The following is a 24,063-nucleotide window of genomic DNA, read 5'->3' on the forward strand; positions in this document are numbered from 1 at the left end:
CTCTTATAAGCGATTTATGAATGCAGAGCTACAGGGCAGAGCTGATGCTAGAAGTAGCAGAGCCTCAGACTCTGAGGAACTCCATCTTTATGAGCATTCTGTCCTTTGAGGAAAGACTTTAAATTTTGCACCAGCTCAGAGCTTGTGGTCTTTGGGTCTCACTCTATACTTTTAAAGGAAAAACATTTTGCACCTTCAATGTTGCTACATAGTGGAGAAGCATATTTTTATGCTCAGTCAGGGCAGGAGCGCAGGGTTGACACCCATTAGGTCGACACCCATTTGTCGACAGTGGCTAGGTTGACACTAGAAATATGTCGACACAGCCATTAGGTCGACATGAACAAGGTCGACGTGAAAAAAAGGTCGACATGAGTTTTTAATGTGCTTTTTTGTGTTGTCTTCTCTGTCAAGTGACCGGGAACCCCAATTAGTAACCTGCCAGCAGTTCGCTCGCCATGCAAGGGGACGCGCACCGCGTCCCCTTGCATGGCGAGCGAACTGCTGGCAGGTTACTGTTCCCAATAGTAGTCCACGTGGATAGTAAAGTATGGAAAAGTCCGCCCCAAAAATTTGAAAAACTCATGTCGACCATTTTGCACGTCGACCTTGTTCATGTTGACCTAATGGCTGTGTCGACCTATTACTAGTGTCGACCTATCCACTGTTGACCAATGGGTGTCGACCTAATTGTTGTCGACCTAATTGGTATTGACCAAGAGTCCAGATACCGGGTTGCCGAGACATCTTCTGGACCCTAGTGCGAGAGAGGGACATGGCCAAGAGGGGCTGCATGAACACGACCTACACAGAATACGTGAGGGTTCTTACTTTGCCTCCCTAACTGGCTTTGGTTCCCCAGGCATGTGTTATCTGTACACTCTGCCCTCCTCTCCCTGCGCCCCTGACTCCGTGGAATGTAATAAAAAGGTTCAAACAGAAAAAAAGTGATAGGGCTAAAGTGAGCAATATTATGAGAAAAGCATACAAGTTAACTTCAATTAACGGAGTGGTTCTAAAGTGGTCGGAGGGTGGACTTTGATGTGAAGTTACACTTTTGCACCTGTTGAGGTTGTTCTGCACAACTAGGAACACTTCGACTTTCCAGAAATTAGGACAGGCGTGCACCCTGATGTGGCCAGTGTTTCGGATGAGGCCCCCAGAAGCATAAGTGTGGAGTGAAGACCTGAGGAGTGTGCAAGGAATCTCATACATAGGAGGACAAGCTTGTCGAGAGATAAATTACCAACCAATCAGCTTCTATCATTTTTCAAACTCCGCCTGTATCATGGAAATTAGGATCTGATTGGATGGTGCTTTATCTCTTTCCAATATCTCTCTCTCCAAGGTTTGATACATCTCCCCCCCTAGACTATCATTTAGGTACTGTAGAAGATATTTTTTTCACATCCAGGGGAATGGATCTGATTCTAGTCCATAAATGTTCTTGTGCAGGGCAGGCAAACATGCTGAAATGTTCTTAGATATACAACCTGGGATAGAGATAAAGGGGGAGATTTATCAATGTTAGGAGAGAGAGAGAGCGATACACATAGCAGTTAAACCAATCGCCGATGTTTTCCGATGTGTTCATGTTCATATGCAGAAGACGCACTCAGCATGTGTAGATCCGGGGCTTCGATGTCGCACACAGTACCCCGAATGCTGCAGCATGATTAATATGCTGGCAACATTTACGGGCAGCGACAGGCAGCATTGTAGATAATGGGGGCATGTCAGCCCCGTTTCCTGGGTGTGCTGAAGCCAGCGACTGCATCCTTGGTCACTAGCTTACTTAGACGCAGGGCTGTGCTAATGCTTCCATCTCTGAATCTCTGAATCAGGCCCTTATTCACTAATACTAAAACTGCGCAGGCGGGGACACCAGTTCTTTAATCTTCACCCACAGGATCCTAAGGCGACAAGCCTAACACCCAAGCATCACCTACACCAGAAAACAGGGAACCTATAATTACACAGGTTACTTCTCTTTGCCATTGCATGTATCGTGTATTAATAGAAAATATGACTAGGTTTATTGTATTAACATGTGGTGGGAACATTTATTGGGATGGAAAACGCAGATTTCAAATTTTCCATTTCTCTTTTTAATCAAAACATAAAGACAGAATTTGACACTTTTCTATCCTCTTCCTCCAGTAGACTAAACATTTCCTCTGTGTTTAATTCTCCCTCATATGTGCTCATCATAGCCAGCTGATCAATCTCAGTGCTGGGCTAGGGCAGTACATTCTGGCTTCAAGCCAACGGGCAGGTGAACGGACATCTGACATTGACCTAATTTGATGGTGGTGGTGGTGGTGGACACTAGGAGCTTGGTGGCAGAACACAGAACGCACATTGATGTGGAACAATCGTACACACAAAGTTCCAGATGGTTCTCACATATTTCTGGAGAGGCAATTGCACTTGTTTTCCATGACTTTTTGGGCTAGTGTTAGCTTTGGTACGACTTCACAAGAACCCACATGAGCAGGACGGTGATCAGGACAATCATAAAGTTGAGGAACAGCTCCTGGGTTGAACGCTCCATTCTGAAGAAGATTTGAGGCTTGGTGGGTGTTTCACCGGGAAGAGAAAATAACCGAAGTTGACTCTTGTGATGGTCACAGATGGGCTCACTGGTAACTCAGCTTGTCCTGTAACTATAACAGAATCAAAGAAGTTAAACATATACACTAAGTAAGTAGACTAAGGGGCTCATTTATCAATTAGTGATAAAACTCATTGTGTATGATAAAACTTGTTGCGTATGATAAACGGTGCTCCAGCCAATCAGCTCCTAACTGTCATATGTTTAAAAAATGACAGTTGGGAACTGATTGCTTAAAGCATAATTTATCAAATGCAAGTGTTATCATTCACAACAAGTTTTATCACTCATTGATAAGTGGGCCCCTAATTCCATTACTCATATAGGGGTTAATGTATCAAGTAGTGGACCCGTGGAGAAGTTGCCCATAGCAATCAATCAGCTTTGAGGAAGCATTTCTCAAGTACACCCTATAAAATGATAGGTACGCGCTGATCCACTTCTCCACTCTTTTCAATGCTTGATACATTAACCCCATAGTTTTATACAATATTCATAGTCCATAATCATAAAGTCCAGTTGCCCTGTAACTAAGGGGATATTCAATTGTTTGAAAAGTCAGTTTGGTGTCTGTTTTTTCCTATCTAAAAGACAGTAAAAACAGACACCCAACCGACTTTTCAAACATTTTAATTCCCCCCTAAATGTAGGCTGCTGGTGCAGTATAAAAGCAGAAAAAATATATGTACTTCATTCACAAAGTTATTCAAAATATTGTATTAAACGACCTTCAGGTTGTGTGCACAAGGTGTATATGAAACATAAATGATGTGTGTGTGTACACAAACTTTGTTTAAGGCGCCCATAATTTTTTTTGCGATTAACATAAACACTTCTTTAAGCTAGCTTACCACTAAAATAACGACGCACTAAAATAACGACACGGACACGGTTAGCTGTAGTTAAAGGTCAGACGATATTTATTAATCGCTGACCTGTTCGTTAAACTATAATTGTAATTGAATTGATTTTATATTGGAGGATGGCAAAGGAAAAGTCGCTACCAGACACCAGCTCCAGTCATTTAGATTGAAACACAAAAACTGAGGAGGGGACTAAACCACAACACCGCCTCCTACCTGCATAACCCGCATTGTGCAGGACTAACCACTCTTATCTCTGGAAAATGCCTGTTCCCGCAGGGGAATGTCTAAATGTCAACGCGCAAGGTAAGGACACATTTGCCGCCTTTCTAAGAAGCGTGCCCCACAATGACCACTTATGCCTATCTGACCGCTGGTTGGTAGCGACTTCCCGCCAATCTGGCTGTCAAGAGCCAACCGAAGAAGGACAAGAACGCAGGAAAAAATTGTCAGGGCAGGCGGGAAGGCATTCCAAAATGGCAAGAGGAAGTCTGAGGCACATGACAGGGATTATATACTGTCCTAAACCCACACCCCCTAAAACCTTGATGGACAGCCCAACAATCCTATAGGAAAAAACCCAATGAAACCAAAAAACTACCTAGCAACTGCTTAGTCATAGACAACCAGTCACAAAAAATTAGGCTCTTATATGGCCTCAGGCTTATGCAGCCTTCAGCTAATCTAATGAACAGTTATTAAAAATATTGTCTAAAATTATATTCAGGCTGTGTGTATAAGGTGTATATGAATCATAAATGCATTCTGTGCTTAGTTTAAAGGGCCCCATACACTACAACGTTATGTCTGAGGCTGAGCCGATTTCCCTTGAACTCTCCCGGGAGTGGTTCAATACAATTCCATACGATTGGTACATTTTGCATGCGATATATCGTATGCGATCCCAGCCATGCCTACAGAAACCGACATATCACGAGTGCAGCACTAACGATCTAGGGGGGGCGATCCAACCTTCACGGGGCCGCACATCAGATTGGATCGGATACACAGCCAAAATGCCCGATTTCACCCAATATATCGGCCCGAATGCCTGAATTGGTCTGAAATCGGGCATAATCATTCTAGTGTATGGCGCCCTTTAGGTCCCATCGCCATGATATCTCATTATGGTATACAATTATTCCAAAATACGGAAAAATCCGATATCCAAAATACATCTGGTCCCAAGCATTTTGGATATGGGATACTCAACCTGTATAATTTTAGTGTAGTTTAGTCAATCTGCTTCTAGGACAGTGAGTAAGAAGAAAATGATGGGATGATGAGTCCTTCACTCACCACTAAGCCAGGAGAATTTATATCCAGACTCAGTGTGGACAGTGCTTCTCCTGATACACAGCAGCTGCACAACACAACCTGACATTCATGAGAAAATTCCAAGGAGATCTGATTACCTGGTCAGAACCGTCACCACATCAAATCAAGTTACTCAGTATTTAAGCATAAGAGCATGAGGTGGAACATTTACATAACCTTTGGCAACAGTATACACTCTTGCCAACACTTTATGCTCCAACTTTAGAACATCCTTGCACAGCTGTAGCAGCAGGTATAAGCTATTTCTGGTGTGTGGGGTTTTCTGCAGGGTACTGTAGCTAAGTAGAATACTATGGCTGCCGGCGAAAGTTTGTGAAGGAGTTACATACATACGGTATACATCTAGATGAGCTTTATGTGTGCTCGCACAAGTGTTTTACTGTTAGGGATTAGCAAGAGAACAGCGATAACACAAGATCATCTATCAATGGGGTCCTTGCAGGACAGCGTACTGATACACAGACATTATAGGGCTGATTCTGAGTTGTGCGCTGCTGTGACCACTTTAGTGTCTTTTGCAGTAGTCATGTGTACCACTGTGTGCTAATGCTAGTATCAGCCCTTCCCTTGGTGTACCAGTGCGCTTCCCAATATGCAAGGACTGAGATGACCACTTTGGGCATCTATGGATGCTGTCATACCGCTTGGTGCGTCTATAGATGCAACCATGGTCGCAGCATCTAAACTTGCACCAGCCCTATGGTAGTTGCAGATTGTACATCTGAGTATGGCCTCCAATGTGAGTGATTAAGCGCCTGTGTATGCAAACGTCATGCTTGGACTGGCCCACAGGGGTGCAGGGGAAACCACCGGTGGGCCCCGCTACCTGGGGCCCCACCTTCTGCTCTAAGGATCAGGTTCCAGACTGTGCATTTAAGTTATACATTATACATTTGTTACCTTATACTGGACTATGGTGTATTTTCTACAGTGCATCGATGTTATTAATGTGTTATTAATCTGGTACATTATTATGCATGCAGTAGCTGAATTTACTATATATATTTATGAAGGGGCCCAGACATTGGACTCTCTAATGGTTAGTCAAACCAGTGAGGTGGCAGGCCACACCCCCTCTGTGGACTGGCCACACCCCTAAACATGAGCCCCTACCACTGCATCCCCCCGGTGGGCCCTACATGACCCAGTCCAACACTGTGCAAACGTCATGCTTGCAACACTCCCATAACATGCCCATAAGGTGGATTATCTCCGCACCCCTAAATAGCCACCTCCCAGTCACCATGCAGGAACATTCAGCACATTTCCAATACATTTCTTATACCTTGTCTCTCCATCGTAACTGCGCCTCTGTGCGTACGCACAGTGTAAAGAATGTATTGTACGGGTTTTTAGGTCTTTTTGCAAGCATGCAGTAGCATCAAATCACTCAACTCTATGACCATTGCATGCACCTCAAAACCAGGCCCTGTTATTCTTCATAAAAGACGTACTGTACAACACTGTGGAATGGGTATTCCCAAACGTGGTCCTCAAGGCACACAGTTAAGGTTTTTGTGATGTCCATGCTTGAGCATAGGTGACAATTAATACCACAGTTATTTTGATTTAACCATCGCCTGGATATCGCTAAAGCCTGGACTGTAAGTGGGCCTCGAGTACCATGGTTGGGAATGCCTGCTGTAGAATCGGGAGGTTTATTTTAGAGATGAGCGGGTTCGGTTCCTCGGAATCCGAACCCGCCCGAACTTCATTTTTTTTTACACGGGGCCGAGCGACTCGGATCTTCCCGCCTTGCTCGGTTAACCCGAGCTCGCCCGAACGTCATCATCCCGCTGTCGGATTCTCGCGAGGCTCGGATTCTATCGCGAGACTCGGATTCTATATAGGGAGCCGCGCGTCGCCGCCATTTTCACACGTGCATTGAGATTCATAGGGAGAGGACGTGGCTGGCGTCCTCTCCGTTTTAGAGAAGAGAGTGAGACTAGAGTAGAGAGAGACACAGTAGTAATTTTGGGGAGCATTAGGAGGAGTACTACTACTTGCTGAAGTGATAGATAGATAGTGTGACTGTATAATGTATATCTGACTTGTGGGGGAGACACTGACAGTGGGGAGCAGTTAGAGTCTGAGAGCAGGACTCAGGAGTACATATAACGTACAGTGCACACTTTTGCTGCCAGAGTGCCACACTGCCATTGTGACCACACTGACCACCAGTATAATATATATTGTGATTGTCTGCTTAGGAGTACTACTTGCAAGTTGCTGATAGTGTGACCAGTGACCTGACCACCAGTTTAATAATCACCACCAGTTTAATATATATATATATATATATATATAATTGTATATAATATATATATAATATTGTATTCCACCTACCCGTGGTTTTTTTCTTTTTCTTTCTTCTTTATACATACTACTATAGTAGCTTACTGTAGCAGTCTGTGGTGCTGCTGAGCTGACAGTGTCCAGCAGGTCCGTCATCAGTCATTACATAATAAATATATATACCTGTCCGGCTGCAGTACTAGTGATATTATATATATATATATATATATATATATATATATTGATTTCATCTCATTATCATCCAGTCTATATTAGCAGCAGACACAGTACGGTAGTCCACGGCTGTAGCTACCTCTGTGTCGGCAGTCGCTCGTCCATCCATAATTGTATACCACCTACCTGTGGTTTTTTTTTTTCTTTCTTCTTTATACATACTACTATAGTAGCTTACTGTAGCAGTCTGCGGTGCTGCTGAGCTGACAGTGTCCAGCAGGTCCGTCATCAGTCATTACATAATAAATATATCTACCTGTCCGGCTGCAGTACTAGTGTGATATTATATATATATATTGATTTCATCTCATTATCATCCAGTCTATATTAGCAGCAGACACAGTACGGTAGTCCACGGCTGTAGCTACCTCTGTGTCGGCAGTCGCTCGTCCATCCATAATTGTATACCACCTACCCGTGGTTTTTTTTCTTTCTTCTTTATACATACTACTATAGTAGCTTACTGTAGCAGTCTGCGGTGCTGCTGAGCTGACAGTGTCCAGCAGGTCCGTCATCAGTCATTACATAATAAATATATCTACCTGTCCGGCTGCAGTACTAGTGTGATATTATATATATATATATATATTGATTTCATCTCATTATCATCCAGTCTATATTAGCAGCAGACACAGTACGGTAGTCCACGGCTGTAGCTACCTCTGTGTCGGCAGTCGCTCGTCCATCCATAATTGTATACCACCTACCCGTGTTTTTTTTTTTTTCTTTCTTCTTTATACATACTACTATAGTAGCTTACTGTAGCAGTCTGTGGTGCTGCTGAGCTGACAGTGTCCAGCAGGTCCGTCATCAGTCATTACATAATAAATATATATACCTGTCCGGCTGCAGTACTAGTGTGATATTATATGTATATATATATATTGATTTCATCTCATTATCATCCAGTCTATATTAGCAGCAGACACAGTACGGTAGTCCACGGCTGTAGCTACCTCTGTGTCGGCAGTCGCTCGTCCATCCATAATTGTATACCACCTACCCGTGGTTTTTTTTTTTCTTTCTTCTTTATACATACTACTATAGTAGCTTACTGTAGCAGTCTGCGGTGCTGCTGAGCTGACAGTGTCCAGCAGGTCCGTCATCAGTCATTACATAATAAATATATCTACCTGTCCGGCTGCAGTACTAGTGTGATATTATATATATATATATATTGATTCATCTCATTATCATCCAGTCTATATTAGCAGCAGACACAGTACGGTAGTCCACGGCTGTAGCTACCTCTGTGTCGGCAGTCGCTCGTCCATCCATAATTGTATACCACCTACCCGTGGTTTTTTTTTTTTCTTTCTTCTTTATACATACTACTATAGTAGCTTACTGTAGCAGTCTGCGGTGCTGCTGAGCTGACAGTGTCCAGCAGGTCCGTCATCAGTCATTACATAATAAATATATCTACCTGTCCGGCTGCAGTACTAGTGTGATATTATATATATATATATTGATTTCATCTCATTATCATCCAGTCTATATTAGCAGCAGACACAGTATGGTAGTCCACGGCTGTAGCTACCTCTGTGTCGGCAGTCGCTCGTCCATCCATAAGTATACTAGTATCCATCCATCTCCATTGTTTACCTGAGGTGCCTTTTAGTTGTGCCTATTAAAATATGGAGAACAAAAATGTTGAGGTTCCAAAATTAGGGAAAGATCAAGATCCACTTCCACCTCGTGCTGAAGCTGCTGCCACTAGTCATGGCAGAGACGATGAAATGCCAGCAACGTCGTCTGCCAAGGCCGATGCCCAATGTCATAGTACAGAGCATGTAAAATCCAAAACACCAAATATCAGTAAAAAAAGGACTCCAAAATCTAAAATAAAATTGTCGGAGGAGAAGCGTAAACTTGCCAATATGCCATTTACCACACGGAGTGGCAAGGAACGGCTGAGGCCCTGGCCTATGTTCATGGCTAGTGGTTCAGCTTCACATGAGGATGGAAGCACTCAGCCTCTCGCTAGAAAAATTAAAAGACTCAAGCTGGCAAAAGCACCGCAAAGAACTGTGTGTTCTTCGAAATCCCAAATCCACAAGGAGAGTCCAATTGTGTCGGTTGCGATGCCTGACCTTCCCAACACTGGACGTGAACAGCATGCGCCTTCCACCATTTGCACGCCCCCTGCAAGTGCTGGAAGGAGCACCCGCAGTCCAGTTCCTGATAGTCAGATTGAAGATGTCAGTGTTGAAGTACACCAGGATGAGGAGGATATGGGTGTTGCTGGCGCTGGGGAGGAAATTGAAAAGGAGGATTCTGATGGTGAGGTGGTTTGTTTAAGTCAGGCACCCAGGGAGACACCTGTTGTCCGTGGGAGGAATATGGCTGTTGACATGCCTGGTGAAAATACCAAAAAAATCAGCTCTTCGGTGTGGAAGTATTTCAACAGAAATGCGGACAACATTTGTCAAGCCGTGTGTTGCCTTTGTCAAGCTGTAATAAGTAGGGGTAAGGACGTTAACCACCTCGGAACATCCTCCCTTATACGTCACCTGCAGCGCATTCATAATAAGTCAGTGACAAGTTCAAAAACTTTGGGCGACAGCGGAAGCAGTCCACTGACCAGTAAAAATCCCTTCCTCTTGTAACCAAGCTCACGCAAACCACCCCACCAACTCCCTCAGTGTCAATTTCCTCCTTCCCCAGGAATGCCAATAGTCCTGCAGGCCATGTCACTGGCAATTCTGACGATTCCTCTCCTGCCTGGGATTCCTCCGATGCATCCTTGCGTGTAACGCCTACTGCTGCTGGCACTGCTGTTGTTGCTGCTGGGAGTCGATGGTCATCCCAGAGGGGAAATCGTAAGACCACTTTTACTACTTCCACCAAGCAATTGACTGTCCAACAGTCCTTTGCGAGGAAGATGAAATATCACAGCAGTCATCCTGCTGCAAAGCGGATAACTGAGGCCTTGGCATCCTGGGTGGTGAGAAACGTGGTTCCGGTATCCATCATTACTGCAGAGCCAACTAGAGACTTGTTGGAGGTACTGTGTCCCCGGTACCAAATACCATCTAGGTTCCATTTCTCTAGGCAGGCGATACCGAAAATGTACACAGACCTCAGAAAAAGAGTCACCAGTGTCCTAAAAAATGCAGCTGTACCCAATGTCCTCTTAACCACGGACATGTGGACAAGTGGAGCAGGGCAGGGTCAGGACTATATGACTGTGACAGCCCACTGGGTAGATGTATGGACTCCCGCCGCAAGAACTGCAGCGGCGGCACCAGTAGCAGCATCTCGCAAACGCCAACTCTTTCCTAGGCAGGCTACGCTTTGTATCACCGGTTTCCAGAATACGCACACAGCTGAAAACCTCTTACGGCAACTGAGGAAGATCATCGCGGAATGGCTTACCCCAATTGGACTCTCCTGTGGATTTGTGGCATCGGACAACGCCAGCAATATTGTGTGTGCATTAAATATGGGCAAATTCCAGCACGTCCCATGTTTTGCACATACCTTGAATTTGGTGGTGCAGAATTTTTAAAAAAACGAGAGGGGCGTGCAAGAGATGCTGTCGGTGGCCAGAAGAATTGCGGGACACTTTCGGAGTACAGGCACCACGTACAGAAGACTGGAGCAACACCAAAAACGCCTGAACCTGCCCTGCCATCATCTGAAGCAAGAAGTGGTAACGAGGTGGAATTCAACCCTATATATGCTTCAGAGGTTGGAGGAGCAGCAAAAGGCCATTCAAGCCTATACAATTGAGCACGATATAGGAGGTGGAATGCACCTGTCTCAAGCGCAGTGGAGAATGATTTCAACGTTGTGCAAGGTTCTGCTGCCCTTTGAACTTGCCACACGTGAAGTCAGTTCAGACACTGCCAGCCTGAGTCAGGTCATTCCCCTCATCAGGCTTTTGCAGAAGAAGCTGGAGACATTGAAGGAGGAGCTAACACGGAGCGATTCCGCTAGGCATGTGGGACTTGTGGATGGAGCCCTTAATTTGCTTAACAAGGATTCACGGGTGGTCAATCTGTTGAAATCAGAGCACTACATTTTGGCCACCGTGCTCGATCCTAGATTTAAAACCTACCTTGGATCTCTCTTTCCGGCAGACACAAGTCTGCTGGGGTTCAAAGACCTGCTGGTGAGAAAATTGTCAAGTCAAGCGGAACGCGACCTGTCAACATCTCCTCCTTCACATTCTCCCGCAACTGGGGGTGCGAGGAAAAGGCTCAGAATTCCGAGCCCACCCGCTGGCGGTGATGCAGGGCAGTCTGGAGCGACTGCTGATGCTGACATCTGGTCCGGACTGAAGGACCTGTCAACGATTACGGACATGTCGTCTACTGTCACTGCATATGATTCTCTCCCCATTGAAAGAATGGTGGAGGATTATATGAGTGACCGCATCCAAGTAGGCACGTCACACAGTCCGTACTTATACTGGCAGGAAAAAGAGGCAATTTGGAGGCCCTTGCACAAACTGGCTTTATTCTACCTAAGTTGCCCTCCCACAAGTGTGTACTCCGAAAGAGTGTTTAGTGCCGCCGCTCACCTTGTCAGCAATCGGCGTACGAGGTTACTTCCAGAAAATGTGGAGAAGATGATGTTCATTAAAATGAATTATAATCAATTCCTCCGTGGAGACATTGACCAGCAGCAATTGCCTCCACAAAGTACACAGGGAGCTGAGATGGTGGATTCCAGTGGGGACGAATTGATAATCTGTGAGGAGGGGGATGTACACGGTGATATATCGGAGGATGATGATGAGGTGGACATCTTGCCTCTGTAGAGCCAGTTTGTGCAAGGAGAGATTAATTGCTTCTTTTTTGGTGGGGGTCCAAACCAACCCGTCATTTCAGTCACAGTCGTGTGGCAGACCCTGTCACTGAAATGATGGGTTGGTTAAAGTGTGCATGTCCTGTTTATACAACATAAGGGTGGGTGGGAGGGCCCAAGGACAATTCCATCTTGCACCTCTTTTTTCTTTAATTTTTCTTTGCGTCATGTGCTGTTTGGGGAGTGTTTTTTGGAAGGGCCATCCTGCGTGACACTGCAGTGCCACTCCTAGATGGGCCCGGTGTTTGTGTCGGCCACTAGGGTCGCTTATCTTACTCACACAGCTACCTCATTGCGCCTCTTTTTTTCTTTGCGTCATGTGCTGTTTGGGGAGTGTTTTTTGGAAGGGCCATCCTGCGTGACACTGCAGTGCCACTCCTAGATGGGCCCGGTGTTTGTGTCGGCCACTAGGGTCGCTTATCTTACTCACACAGCTACCTCATTGCGCCTCTTTTTTTCTTTGCGTCATGTGCTGTTTGGGGAGTGTTTTTTGGAAGGGCCATCCTGCGTGACACTGCAGTGCCACTCCTAGATGGGCCCGGTGTTTGTGTCGGCCACTAGGGTCGCTTATCTTACTCACACAGCTACCTCATTGCGCCTCTTTTTTTCTTTGCGTCATGTGCTGTTTGGAGAGTGTTTTTTGGAAGGGCCATCCTGCGTGACACTGCAGTGCCACTCCTAGATGGGCCCGGTGTTTGTGTCGGCCACTAGGGTCGCTTATCTTACTCACACAGCTACCTCATTGCGCCTCTTTTTTTCTTTGCGTCATGTGCTGTTTGGGGAGTGTTTTTTGGAAGGGCCATCCTGCGTGACACTGCACTGCCACTCCTAGATGGGCCCGGTGTTTGTGTCGGCCACTAGGGTCGCTTATCTTACTCACACAGCTACCTCATTGCGCCTCTTTTTTTCTTTGCGTCATGTGCTGTTTGGGGAGTGTTTTTTGGAAGGGCCATCCTGCGTGACACTGCACTGCCACTCCTAGATGGGCCCGGTGTTTGTGTCGGCCACTAGGGTCGCTTATCTTACTCACACAGCTACCTCATTGCGCCTCTTTTTTTCTTTGCGTCATGTGCTGTTTGGGGGGTGTTTTTTGGAAGGGCCATCCTGCGTGACACTGCAGTGCCACTCCTAGATGGGCCCGGTGTTTGTGTCGGCCACTAGGGTCGCTTATCTTACTCACACAGCTACCTCATTGCGCCTCTTTTTTTCTTTGCGTCATGTGCTGTTTGGGGAGTGTTTTTTGGAAGGGCCATCCTGCGTGACACTGCAGTGCCACTCCTAGATGGGCCCGGTGTTTGTGTCAGCGACTAGGGTCGCTTATCTTACTCACACAGCTACCTCATTGCGCCTCTTTTTTTCTTTGCGTCATGTGCTGTTTGGGGAGTGTTTTTTGGAAGGGCCATCCTGCGTGACACTGCAGTGCCACTCCTAGATGGGCCAGGTGTTTGTGTCGGCAACTAGGGTCGCTTATCTTACTCACACAGCTACCTCATTGCGCCTCTTTTTTTCTTTGCGTCATGTGATGTTTGGGGAGTGTTTTTTGGAAGGGCCATCCTGCGTGACACTGCAGTGCCACTCCTAGATGGGCCCGGTGTTTGTGTCGGCCACTAGGGTCGCTTATCTTACTCACACAGCTACCTCATTGCGCCTCTTTTTTTCTTTGCGTCATGTGCTGTTTGGGGAGTGTTTTTTGGAAGGGCCATCCTGCGTGACACTGCAGTGCCACTCCTAGATGGGCCCGGTGTTTGTGTCGGCCACTAGGGTTGCTTATCTTACTCACACAGCTACCTCATTGCGCCTCTTTTTTTCTTTGCGTCATGTGCTGTTTGGGGAGTGTTTTTGGAAGGGCCATCCTGCGTGACACTGCAGTGCCACTCCTAGATGGGCCCGGTGTTTGTGTCGGCCACTAGGGTCGCTTAGCTTAGTCATCCAGCGACCTCGGTGCAAATTTTAGGACTAAAAATAATATTGTGAGGTGTGAGGTATTCAGAATAGACTGAAAATGAGTGGAAATTATGGTGTTTGAGGTTAATAATACTTTGGGATCAAAATGACCCCCAAATTCTATGATTTAAGCTGTTTTTTAGTGTTTTTTGAAAAAAACACCCGAATCCAAAACACACCCGAATCCGACAAAAAAAATTCGGTGAGGTTTTGCCAAAACGCGGTCGAACCCAAAACACGGCCGCGGAACCGAACCCAAAACCAAAACACAAAACCCGAAAAATTTCAAGTGCACATCTCTAGTTTATTTATTTGCATCAGCCCCTGCCCCAGTGAAGCCTGCAGTCTAATATCCCCACCACAGCCGCACAAACGTACACATAAACATTAGGAATAATTCAATTGGATGCTAATTAACTAAGTTCATACTTGCCTACTCTCCCGGCATGGCCGAGAGGCTCCTGAAAATCGGGTGACCCTCCCGGCCCCCCGGAAGAGCAGACAAGTCTCCCGGTTTTAATGTTCCCCCCTGCCCGGCCACCCACTTTGAGAGTAAAGTGGGCGATCCAGATAGTCGATGACGCGATTCTTGTTGAATCGCTTTATCATAGTCACGCCCCCTGCTGTGTAATGCCGGTTATATCGGCAATGCATAGTGGGGGTGTGGCTTAAATGCTGTGCCGATGTAACCCCACCCTCATACCGCCTCCGCCCCACCCTGTTCCGCCTGCCCCCTCTTCTCATCATTGTCCTGCCCCGCCGCTCCACTGAGTCGACCTGGCTGCTCTCTCCCGGAGAGAGTTGCCAGGAAGTAGGTAAGCATGACTAATTTGTATGTTATCAGGCTGTGGGAGGAAACCAACACAAACAAGAGAATATACTTACACCAATCAGGCAGCACTTTGCTGGATTGCAGACCCACGTTTCCAATAGTACAAGTCACTGTGCCACCATGCCAGAGCTGAGAGGCAGCACTGCTAACTATAGTGACTTTGGGGTCTATTTACTGGTTCCGGTATGAATGGTCGACAATGTTAAGGTCGACACTCATTAGGTCGACCACTATTGGTCGACAATGACATGGTTGACATGGACAAATGGTCGACACATATAAGGTTGACACATGAAAAGGTCGACATGAGTTTTTTTACTCTTTTTGGTGTCGTTCTCTGCGTAAAGTGATGGGGAACCCCAATTAGTGTACCGCGTCCTCGCATGGCTCGCTTCGCTCGCCATGCTTCGGGCAAGGAGCCTCTCTCTGCTAGCGCTGCACTCGGCACAGGTTACCGTTCCCAATCGTAGTCCGTGTGGATCATAAAGTATGAAAAAGTTCCAAAAAAGAAAAAAAATGTGAAAAGCTTATGTTGACCTTTTCATATGTCGACCATTTTCATGTGCTGCCCATTTGTCCATGTTGACTATGTCAATGTCGACCATTAGTGGTCGACCTAATGAGTGTCGACCTTAACATTGTCGACCTTCTGAACGGATACCCTATTTACTAACCCTTGGATAGAGATAAAGTAGATGAAGATAAAGTGCCAGCCAACCAGCTACTAGCTGCCATGTCACAGGCTGTGCTTGAAAAATTACAGAATTGTACTATGGGCCTAATTCAGACCTAATCACAGCAGCAAATTTGTTAGCTGATGGGCAAAACCATGTGCACTGCAGGGGGGAGGGGGCAGATGTAACATATGCAGAGAGTGTTAAGGGGGGTACACACTGAGAGATCCGTGTTTAAAATCGAAGAATTCTGACTAGATTGCTTAGATTTTAAGCACGGATCTGCCGTGTGTATGCCCCCCAGCGATAGATCGCTTTCGCCGGTGCTAGATTGAGCCCGCCCGCCCCCCTCGCTCAGCAAATCGCGCAGTGCTGAGTGTCGGGAGAGATGTATGCTGAGCGGTCTGTGTTAAGATCGCTCAGCACACATCTCTCCCGTCAGTAACCCCCTTTGGATTTGGGTAGGATGTGTTAAAACTGAAATCTAAATTGCAGTGTAAAAATAAAGCAGCCAGTATTTACCCTGCACAGAAACAATATAACCCACCTAAATCTAACTCTCTGCACATGTTACATCTGCCCCACCTGCAGTGCACATGGGGGGTCATTCCGAGTTGTTCGCTCATTGCCGATTTTCGCAACGGAGCGATTAAGGCGAAAATGCGCATGCGCATGGTACGCAGCGCGCATGCGCTAAGTATTTTAGCTCAAAACTTAGTAGATTTACTCACGTCGGAACGAAGATTTTTCATCGTTGAAGTGATCGGAGTGTGATTGACAGGAAGTGGGTGTTTCTGGGCGGAAACTGACCGCTTTCTGGGAGTGTGTGGAAAAACGCAGGCGTGCCAGGATAAAACGCGGGAGTGTCTGGAGAAACGGGGGAGTGGCTGGCCAAACGCAGGGCGTGTTTGTGACGTCAAACCAGGAACGAAACGGGCTGAGCTGATCGCAGTCTAGGAGTAGGTCTCGAGCTACTCAGAAACTGCTAAGAATTTTCTATTCGCTATTCTGCTATGCTAAGATATACTCCCAGAGGGCGGCGGCCTAGCGTGTGCAATGCTGCTAAAACCTGTTAGCGAGCGAACAACTCGGAATGACCCCCATGGTTTTGCCCATCTGCTAACAAATTTGCTGCTACGATCAGGTCTGAATTAGGCCCTTTATCTCCATCCACTTTATCTCTCCCTAAGGCTTAGTACATAGACCCCTTAGTACAGGGCCAGCTCAGAGCCATTGTGCATACCTACTGACACTGGGCCTAATTCAGAGTTGATCGCAGCAGCAAATTTGTTAGCAGTTGGGCAAAACCATGGGGGTCATTCCGACTCGTTCGCATGCAGCGGTTCTTCGCTGTGGTGCGAACGGGTCAGAAATGCGCATGCGCAGCGGACGCATTGCGCACGCGTGTCAGACAAATGTGATCGCAGCGGCGATTGCAAGAAGATGGACAGGCGGGAGGTGTTCCGGGGCGGATACTCACCGTTTCAAGTCGTTTTTGGGGAGTGGTAAGAAAAACGCAGGCATGTCCAGGCGAACGGAGGGCGGATGTCTGACGTCAAAGCCGGGTCCTGCATCGCTGGATCCGTCGCACAGGGTAAGCAGCTCTAGGGCTGGTCTTGTTTTGTGTGAAACTTTTTTAGCATAGCAGGACTGCACAAGCGATCGCAGCCCTGCTATGTTAAAATACACTCCCCCATAGGCAGAGATTAGTTGATTGCACCAGCAGCAAACAGTTGCTTGGTGCAATCAACTCGGAATGAGGGTCCATGTGCACTGCAGGGGGGGGGCAGATATAACGTGAGAGAGTTAGATTTGGGTGGTGTATGTTCAAACTGAAATCTAAATTGCAGTGTAACAATAAAGCAGACAGTATTTACCCTGCACAGAAACAATATAACCCACCCAAATCTAACTCTCTTTGTAAATGTTACAGTATAGCTGCCCCCCTGCAGTGCACATGGTTTTGCCCAACTGCTAACAAATTTGCTGCTGAGATCAACTCTGAATTACCCCCTCTATTAATTTCCTCTCCATGAGAAGCCGGAGAGGAGGAACAGGTGGTCGGTGATGGGGCGGGGCTGGACTAGTCGCATCTTCAGGCCCCACCCTCACAGTAAAATGCAGCGATCGTTAAAAATTTGAATAGGGGGTGGGGCTAAAATGCCATGATTACAATAGAATTTTGTCACTAGGCCCTGCCCCCTCCGTCGGACTGCATATTAACGGTATCTATCTCCCTATTCTGCCCACTTCACTAGGAAGTGAGCGGAATGTGGGAGGGGAGCCCACTCTTCCAGGTGTGTTGGGAACTCTATTGTGCATACAGCTGACAGTAACAGAACACTGAGAGTAACTGTGCCGTGCACTGCTAGCAGTATACCTCTATTGTGCATACAACTGCCAACAGAACACTGAGAGTAATTGTGCATAGAATAACTCTATTGTGCATACATCTAACAGTAACAGAACACTGAGAGTAATTGTGCCGTGCCAGTATAACTCTATTATGCATACTGCTGACAGTAACAGAACACTGAGAGTAATTGTGCCGTGCCAGTATAACTCTATTATGCATACTGCTGACAGTAACAGAACACTGAGAGTAATTGTGCCATGCTAGTATAACTCTATTGTGCACACAGATGACAGTGACAGAACACTGAGAGTAATTGTGCCATGCTAGTATAACTCTATTGTGCACACTGCTGACAGTAACAGAACACTGAGAGTAATTGTGCCGTGCTAGTATAACTCTATTATGCATACATCTAACAGTAACAGAACACAGAGTAATTGTGCCGTGCTAGTATAACTCTATTATGCATACTGCTGACAGTAACAGAACACTGAGAGTAATTGTGCCATGCTAGTATAACTGTATTGTGCACACAGATGACAGTGACAGAACACTGAGAGTAATTGTGCTGTGCTAGTATAACTCTATTGTGCACACAGATAACAGTGACAGAACACTGAGAGTAATTGTGCCATGCTAGTATAACTCTATTATGCATACTGCTGACAGTAACAGAACACTGAGCGTAATTGTGCCGTGCTAGTATAACTCTATTATGCATACATCTAACAGTAACAGAACACAGAGTAATTGTGCCGTGCTAGTATAACTCTATTATGCATACTGCTGACAGTAACAGAACACTGAGAGTAATTGTGCCATGCTAGTATAACTCTATTCTGCATACAGATGCAGTGACAGAACACTGAGAGTAATTGTGCTGTGCTAGTATAACTCTATTCTGCATACAGATGCAGTGACAGAACACTGAGAGTAATTGTGCCGTGCTAGTATAACTCTATTGTGCATACAGATGCAGTGACAGAACACTGAGAGTAATTGTGCTGTGCTAGTATAACTGTATTGTGCACACAGATGACAGTGACAGAACACTGAGAGTAATTGTGCTGTGCTAGTATAACTCTATTGTGCCTAAATCTAACCGTAACAGAACACTGAGAGTAATTGTGCTGTGCTAGTATAACTCTATTGTGCATACACAGATGCAGTGACAGAACACTGAGAGTAATTGTGCCGTGCTAGTATAACTCTATTGTGCATACAGATGCAGTGACAGAACACTGAGAGTAATTGTGCCGTGCTAGTATAACTCTATTCTGCATACAGATGCAGTGACAGAACACTGAGAGTAATTGTGCTGTGCTAGTATAACTCTATTGTGCATACAGATGCAGTGACAGAACACTGAGAGTAATTGTGCCGTGCTAGTATAACTCTATTCTGCATACAGATGCAGTGACAGAACACTGAGAGTAATTGTGCCGTGCTAGTATAACTCTATTCTGCATACAGATGCAGTGACAGAACACTGAGAGTAATTGTGCCGTGCTAGTATAACTCTATTCTGCATACAGATGCAGTGACAGAACACTGAGAGTAATTGTGCTGTGCTAGTATAACTCTATTGTGCATACAGATGCAGTGACAGAACACTGAGAGTAATTGTGCCGTGCTAGTATAACTCTATTGTGCATACAGATGCAGTGACAGAACACTGAGAGTAATTGTGCCGTGCTAGTATAACTCTATTCTGCATACAGATGCAGTGACAGAACACTGAGAGTAATTGTGCCGTGCTAGTATAACTCTATTGTGCATACAGATGCAGTGACAGAACACTGAGAGTAATTGTGCTGTGCTAGTATAACTCTATTGTGCATACAGATGCAGTGACAGAACACTGAGAGTAATTGTGCCGTGCTAGTATAACTCTATTCTGCATACAGATGCAGTGACAGAACACTGAGAGTAATTGTGCCGTGCTAGTATAACTCTATTCTGCATACAGATGCAGTGACAGAACACTGAGAGTAATTGTGCTGTGCTAGTATAACTCTATTGTGCATACACAGATGCAGTGACAGAACACTGAGAGTAATTGTGCCGTGCCAGTATAACTCTATTGTGCATACTGCTGACAGTAACAGAACACTGAGAGTAATTGTGCCATGCTAGTATAACTGTATTGTGCATACAGATGCAGTGACAGAACACTGAGAGTAATTGTGCTGTGCTAGTATAACTGTATTGTGCACACAGATGACAGTAACAGAACACTGAGCGTAATTGTGCCGTGCTAGTATAACTCTATTATGCATACAGATGCAGTAACAGAACACAGAGTAATTGTGCCGTGCTAGTATAACTCTATTATGCATACTGCTGACAGTAACAGAACACTGAGAGTAATTGTGCCATGCTAGTATAACTGTATTGTGCACACAGATGACAGTGACAGAACACTGAGAGTAATTGTGCTGTGCTAGTATAACTCTATTGTGCCTAAATCTAACCGTAACAGAACACTGAGAGTAATTGTGCTGTGCTAGTATAACTCTATTGTGCATACACAGATGCAGTGACAGAACACTGAGAGTAATTGTGCCGTGCTAGTATAACTCTATTGTGCATACAGATGCAGTGACAGAACACTGAGAGTAATTGTGCCGTGCTAGTATAACTCTATTCTGCATACAGATGCAGTGACAGAACACTGAGAGTAATTGTGCTGTGCTAGTATAACTCTATTGTGCATACAGATGCAGTGACAGAACACTGAGAGTAATTGTGCTGTGCTAGTATAACTCTATTGTGCATACAGATGCAGTGACAGAACACTGAGAGTAATTGTGCCGTGCTAGTATAACTCTATTCTGCATACAGATGCAGTGACAGAACACTGAGAGTAATTGTGCTGTGCTAGTATAACTCTATTGTGCATACAGATGCAGTGACAGAACACTGAGAGTAATTGTGCCGTGCTAGTATAACTCTATTGTGCATACAGATGCAGTGACAGAACACTGAGAGTAATTGTGCCGTGCTAGTATAACTCTATTCTGCATACAGATGCAGTGACAGAACACTGAGAGTAATTGTGCTGTGCTAGTATAACTCTATTGTGCATACAGATGCAGTGACAGAACACTGAGAGTAATTGTGCTGTGCTAGTATAACTCTATTGTGCATACAGATGCAGTGACAGAACACTGAGAGTAATTGTGCCGTGCTAGTATAACTCTATTCTGCATACAGATGCAGTGACAGAACACTGAGAGTAATTGTGCCGTGCTAGTATAACTCTATTCTGCATACAGATGCAGTGACAGAACACTGAGAGTAATTGTGCTGTGCTAGTATAACTCTATTGTGCATACACAGATGCAGTGACAGAACACTGAGAGTAATTGTGCCGTGCCAGTATAACTCTATTGTGCATACTGCTGACAGTAACAGAACACTGAGAGTAATTGTGCCATGCTAGTATAACTGTATTGTGCATACAGATGCAGTGACAGAACACTGAGAGTAATTGTGCTGTGCTAGTATAACTGTATTGTGCACACAGATGACAGTGACAGAACACTGAGAGTAATTGTGCCATGCTAGTATAACTCTATTATGCATACTGCTGACAGTAACAGAACACTGAGAGTAATTGTGCCATGCTAGTATAACTGTATTGTGCACACAGATGACAGTGACAGAACACTGAGAGTAATTGTGCTGTGCTAGTATAACTCTATTGTGCCTAAATCTAACCGTAACAGAACACTGAGAGTAATTGTGCTGTGCTAGTATAACTCTATTGTGCATACACAGATGCAGTGACAGAACACTGAGAGTAATTGTGCCGTGCTAGTATAACTCTATTGTGCATACAGATGCAGTGACAGAACACTGAGAGTAATTGTGCCGTGCTAGTATAACTCTATTCTGCATACAGATGCAGTGACAGAACACTGAGAGTAATTGTGCTGTGCTAGTATAACTCTATTGTGCATACAGATGCAGTGACAGAACACTGAGAGTAATTGTGCTGTGCTAGTATAACTCTATTGTGCATACAGATGCAGTGACAGAACACTGAGAGTAATTGTGCCGTGCTAGTATAACTCTATTCTGCATACAAATGCAGTGACAGAACACTGAGAGTAATTGTGCCGTGCTAGTATAACTCTATTCTGCATACAGATGCAGTGACAGAACACTGAGAGTAATTGTGCTGTGCTAGTATAACTCTATTGTGCATACAGATGCAGTGACAGAACACTGAGAGTAATTGTGCCGTGCTAGTATAACTCTATTGTGCATACAGATGCAGTGACAGAACACTGAGAGTAATTGTGCCGTGCTAGTATAACTCTATTCTGCATACAGATGCAGTGACAGAACACTGAGAGTAATTGTGCTGTGCTAGTATAACTCTATTGTGCATACAGATGCAGTGACAGAACACTGAGAGTAATTGTGCTGTGCTAGTATAACTCTATTGTGCATACAGATGCAGTGACAGAACACTGAGAGTAATTGTGCCGTGCTAGTATAACTCTATTCTGCATACAGATGCAGTGACAGAACACTGAGAGTAATTGTGCCGTGCTAGTATAATTCTATTCTGCATACAGATGCAGTGACAGAACACTGAGAGTAATTGTGCTGTGCTAGTATAACTCTATTGTGCATACACAGATGCAGTGACAGAACACTGAGAGTAATTGTGCCGTGCCAGTATAACTCTATTGTGCATACTGCTGACAGTAACAGAACACTGAGAGTAATTGTGCCATGCTAGTATAACTGTATTGTGCATACAGATGCAGTGACAGAACACTGAGAGTAATTGTGCCGTGCTAGTATAACTCTATTATGCATACTGCTGACAGTAACAGAACACTGAGAGTAATTGTGCCATGCTAGTATAACTCTATTGTGCCTAAATCTAACAGTAACAGAACACTGAGAGTAATTGTGCTGTGCTAGTATAACTCTATTGTGCATACAGATGCAGTGACAGAACACTGAGAGTAATTGTGCCGTGCTAGTATAACTCTATTGTGCATACAGATGCAGTGACAGAACACTGAGAGTAATTGTGCTGTGCTAGTATAACTGTATTGTGCACACAGATGACAGTGACAGAACACTGAGAGTAATTGTGCCATGCTAGTATAACTCTATTGTGCCTAAATCTAACAGTAACAGAACACTGAGAGTAATTGTGCTGTGCTAGTATAACTCTATTGTGCATACAGATGCAGTGACAGAACACTGAGAGTAATTGTGCCGTGCTAGTATAACTCTATTGTGCATACAGATGCAGTGACAGAACACTGAGAGTAATTGTGCCGTGCTAGTATAACTCTATTGTGCATACAGATGCAGTGACAGAACACTGAGAGTAATTGTGCTGTGCTCGTATAACTCTATTGTGCATACAGATGCAGTGACAGAACACTGAGAGTAATTGTTCCGTGCTAGTATAACTCTATTCTGCATACAGATGCAGTGACAGAACACTGAGAGTAATTGTGCCGTGCTAGTATAACTCTATTCTGCATACAGATGCAGTGACAGAACACTGAGAGTAATTGTGCTGTGCTAGTATAACTGTATTGTGCATACACAGATGCAGTGACAGAACACTGAGAGTAATTGTGCCGTGCCAGTATAACTCTATTATGCATACTGCTGACAGTAACAGAACACTGAGAGTAATTGTGCCATGCTAGCAGGGTTGTATCTACCTATTGGCCAGGATGGCACTCGCCAGGGGCGCTAGGCAAGGAGGGGGCGCCGCCTGGCTGTGCCACCTGCGGCCAAAGGGTAGAAAAGCAGTACTGTCAGACTGCACCTGGTGAGAGTGTTACTGCTGGAGTGGTGCCAGTATCTGGCAGCACTGCACTTGTAATTAGACTCAAAATAAACTACACCTCCCAGCAGCCCTTGTTTCTGGGAGCTCCCAGTAGCAAGGGCTGCTGGGAACTGTAGTTTATTTTGAGTCTGATTACAAGTGCAGTGCTGCTCGACACTAGTCTGATCACTAGTGCAGTACGGTGCTGAAGGACACCGGCGCCGCACCGGCAGTAACAGACTCTCACCAGGTACACAGCAATTGTTATATAGCACAGTGCTAT

At 45.2% G+C, this 24,063-nt stretch overlaps 1 protein-coding gene across 1 annotated transcript in view; it reads right to left on the reverse strand.

The window, feature by feature from the left end:
• Positions 1–2,034: 2,034 nt before the first annotated feature.
• Positions 2,035–24,063, reverse strand: part of LOC135001496 (sarcolipin) — a 79,816-nt gene continuing 57,787 nt past the window's right edge. The window contains exon 2 of the mRNA XM_063951586.1: positions 2,035–2,666. Coding sequence (XP_063807656.1) covers positions 2,459–2,554 — 96 coding nt within the window. The 5' untranslated portion in view covers positions 2,555–2,666 and the 3' untranslated portion in view covers positions 2,035–2,458. The remainder of the gene's footprint in view (positions 2,667–24,063) is intronic.

Source organism: Pseudophryne corroboree, chromosome 2 (genome assembly GCF_028390025.1).
Source record: "Pseudophryne corroboree isolate aPseCor3 chromosome 2, aPseCor3.hap2, whole genome shotgun sequence".
Taxonomy (NCBI): Eukaryota; Metazoa; Chordata; class Amphibia; order Anura; family Myobatrachidae; genus Pseudophryne; species Pseudophryne corroboree.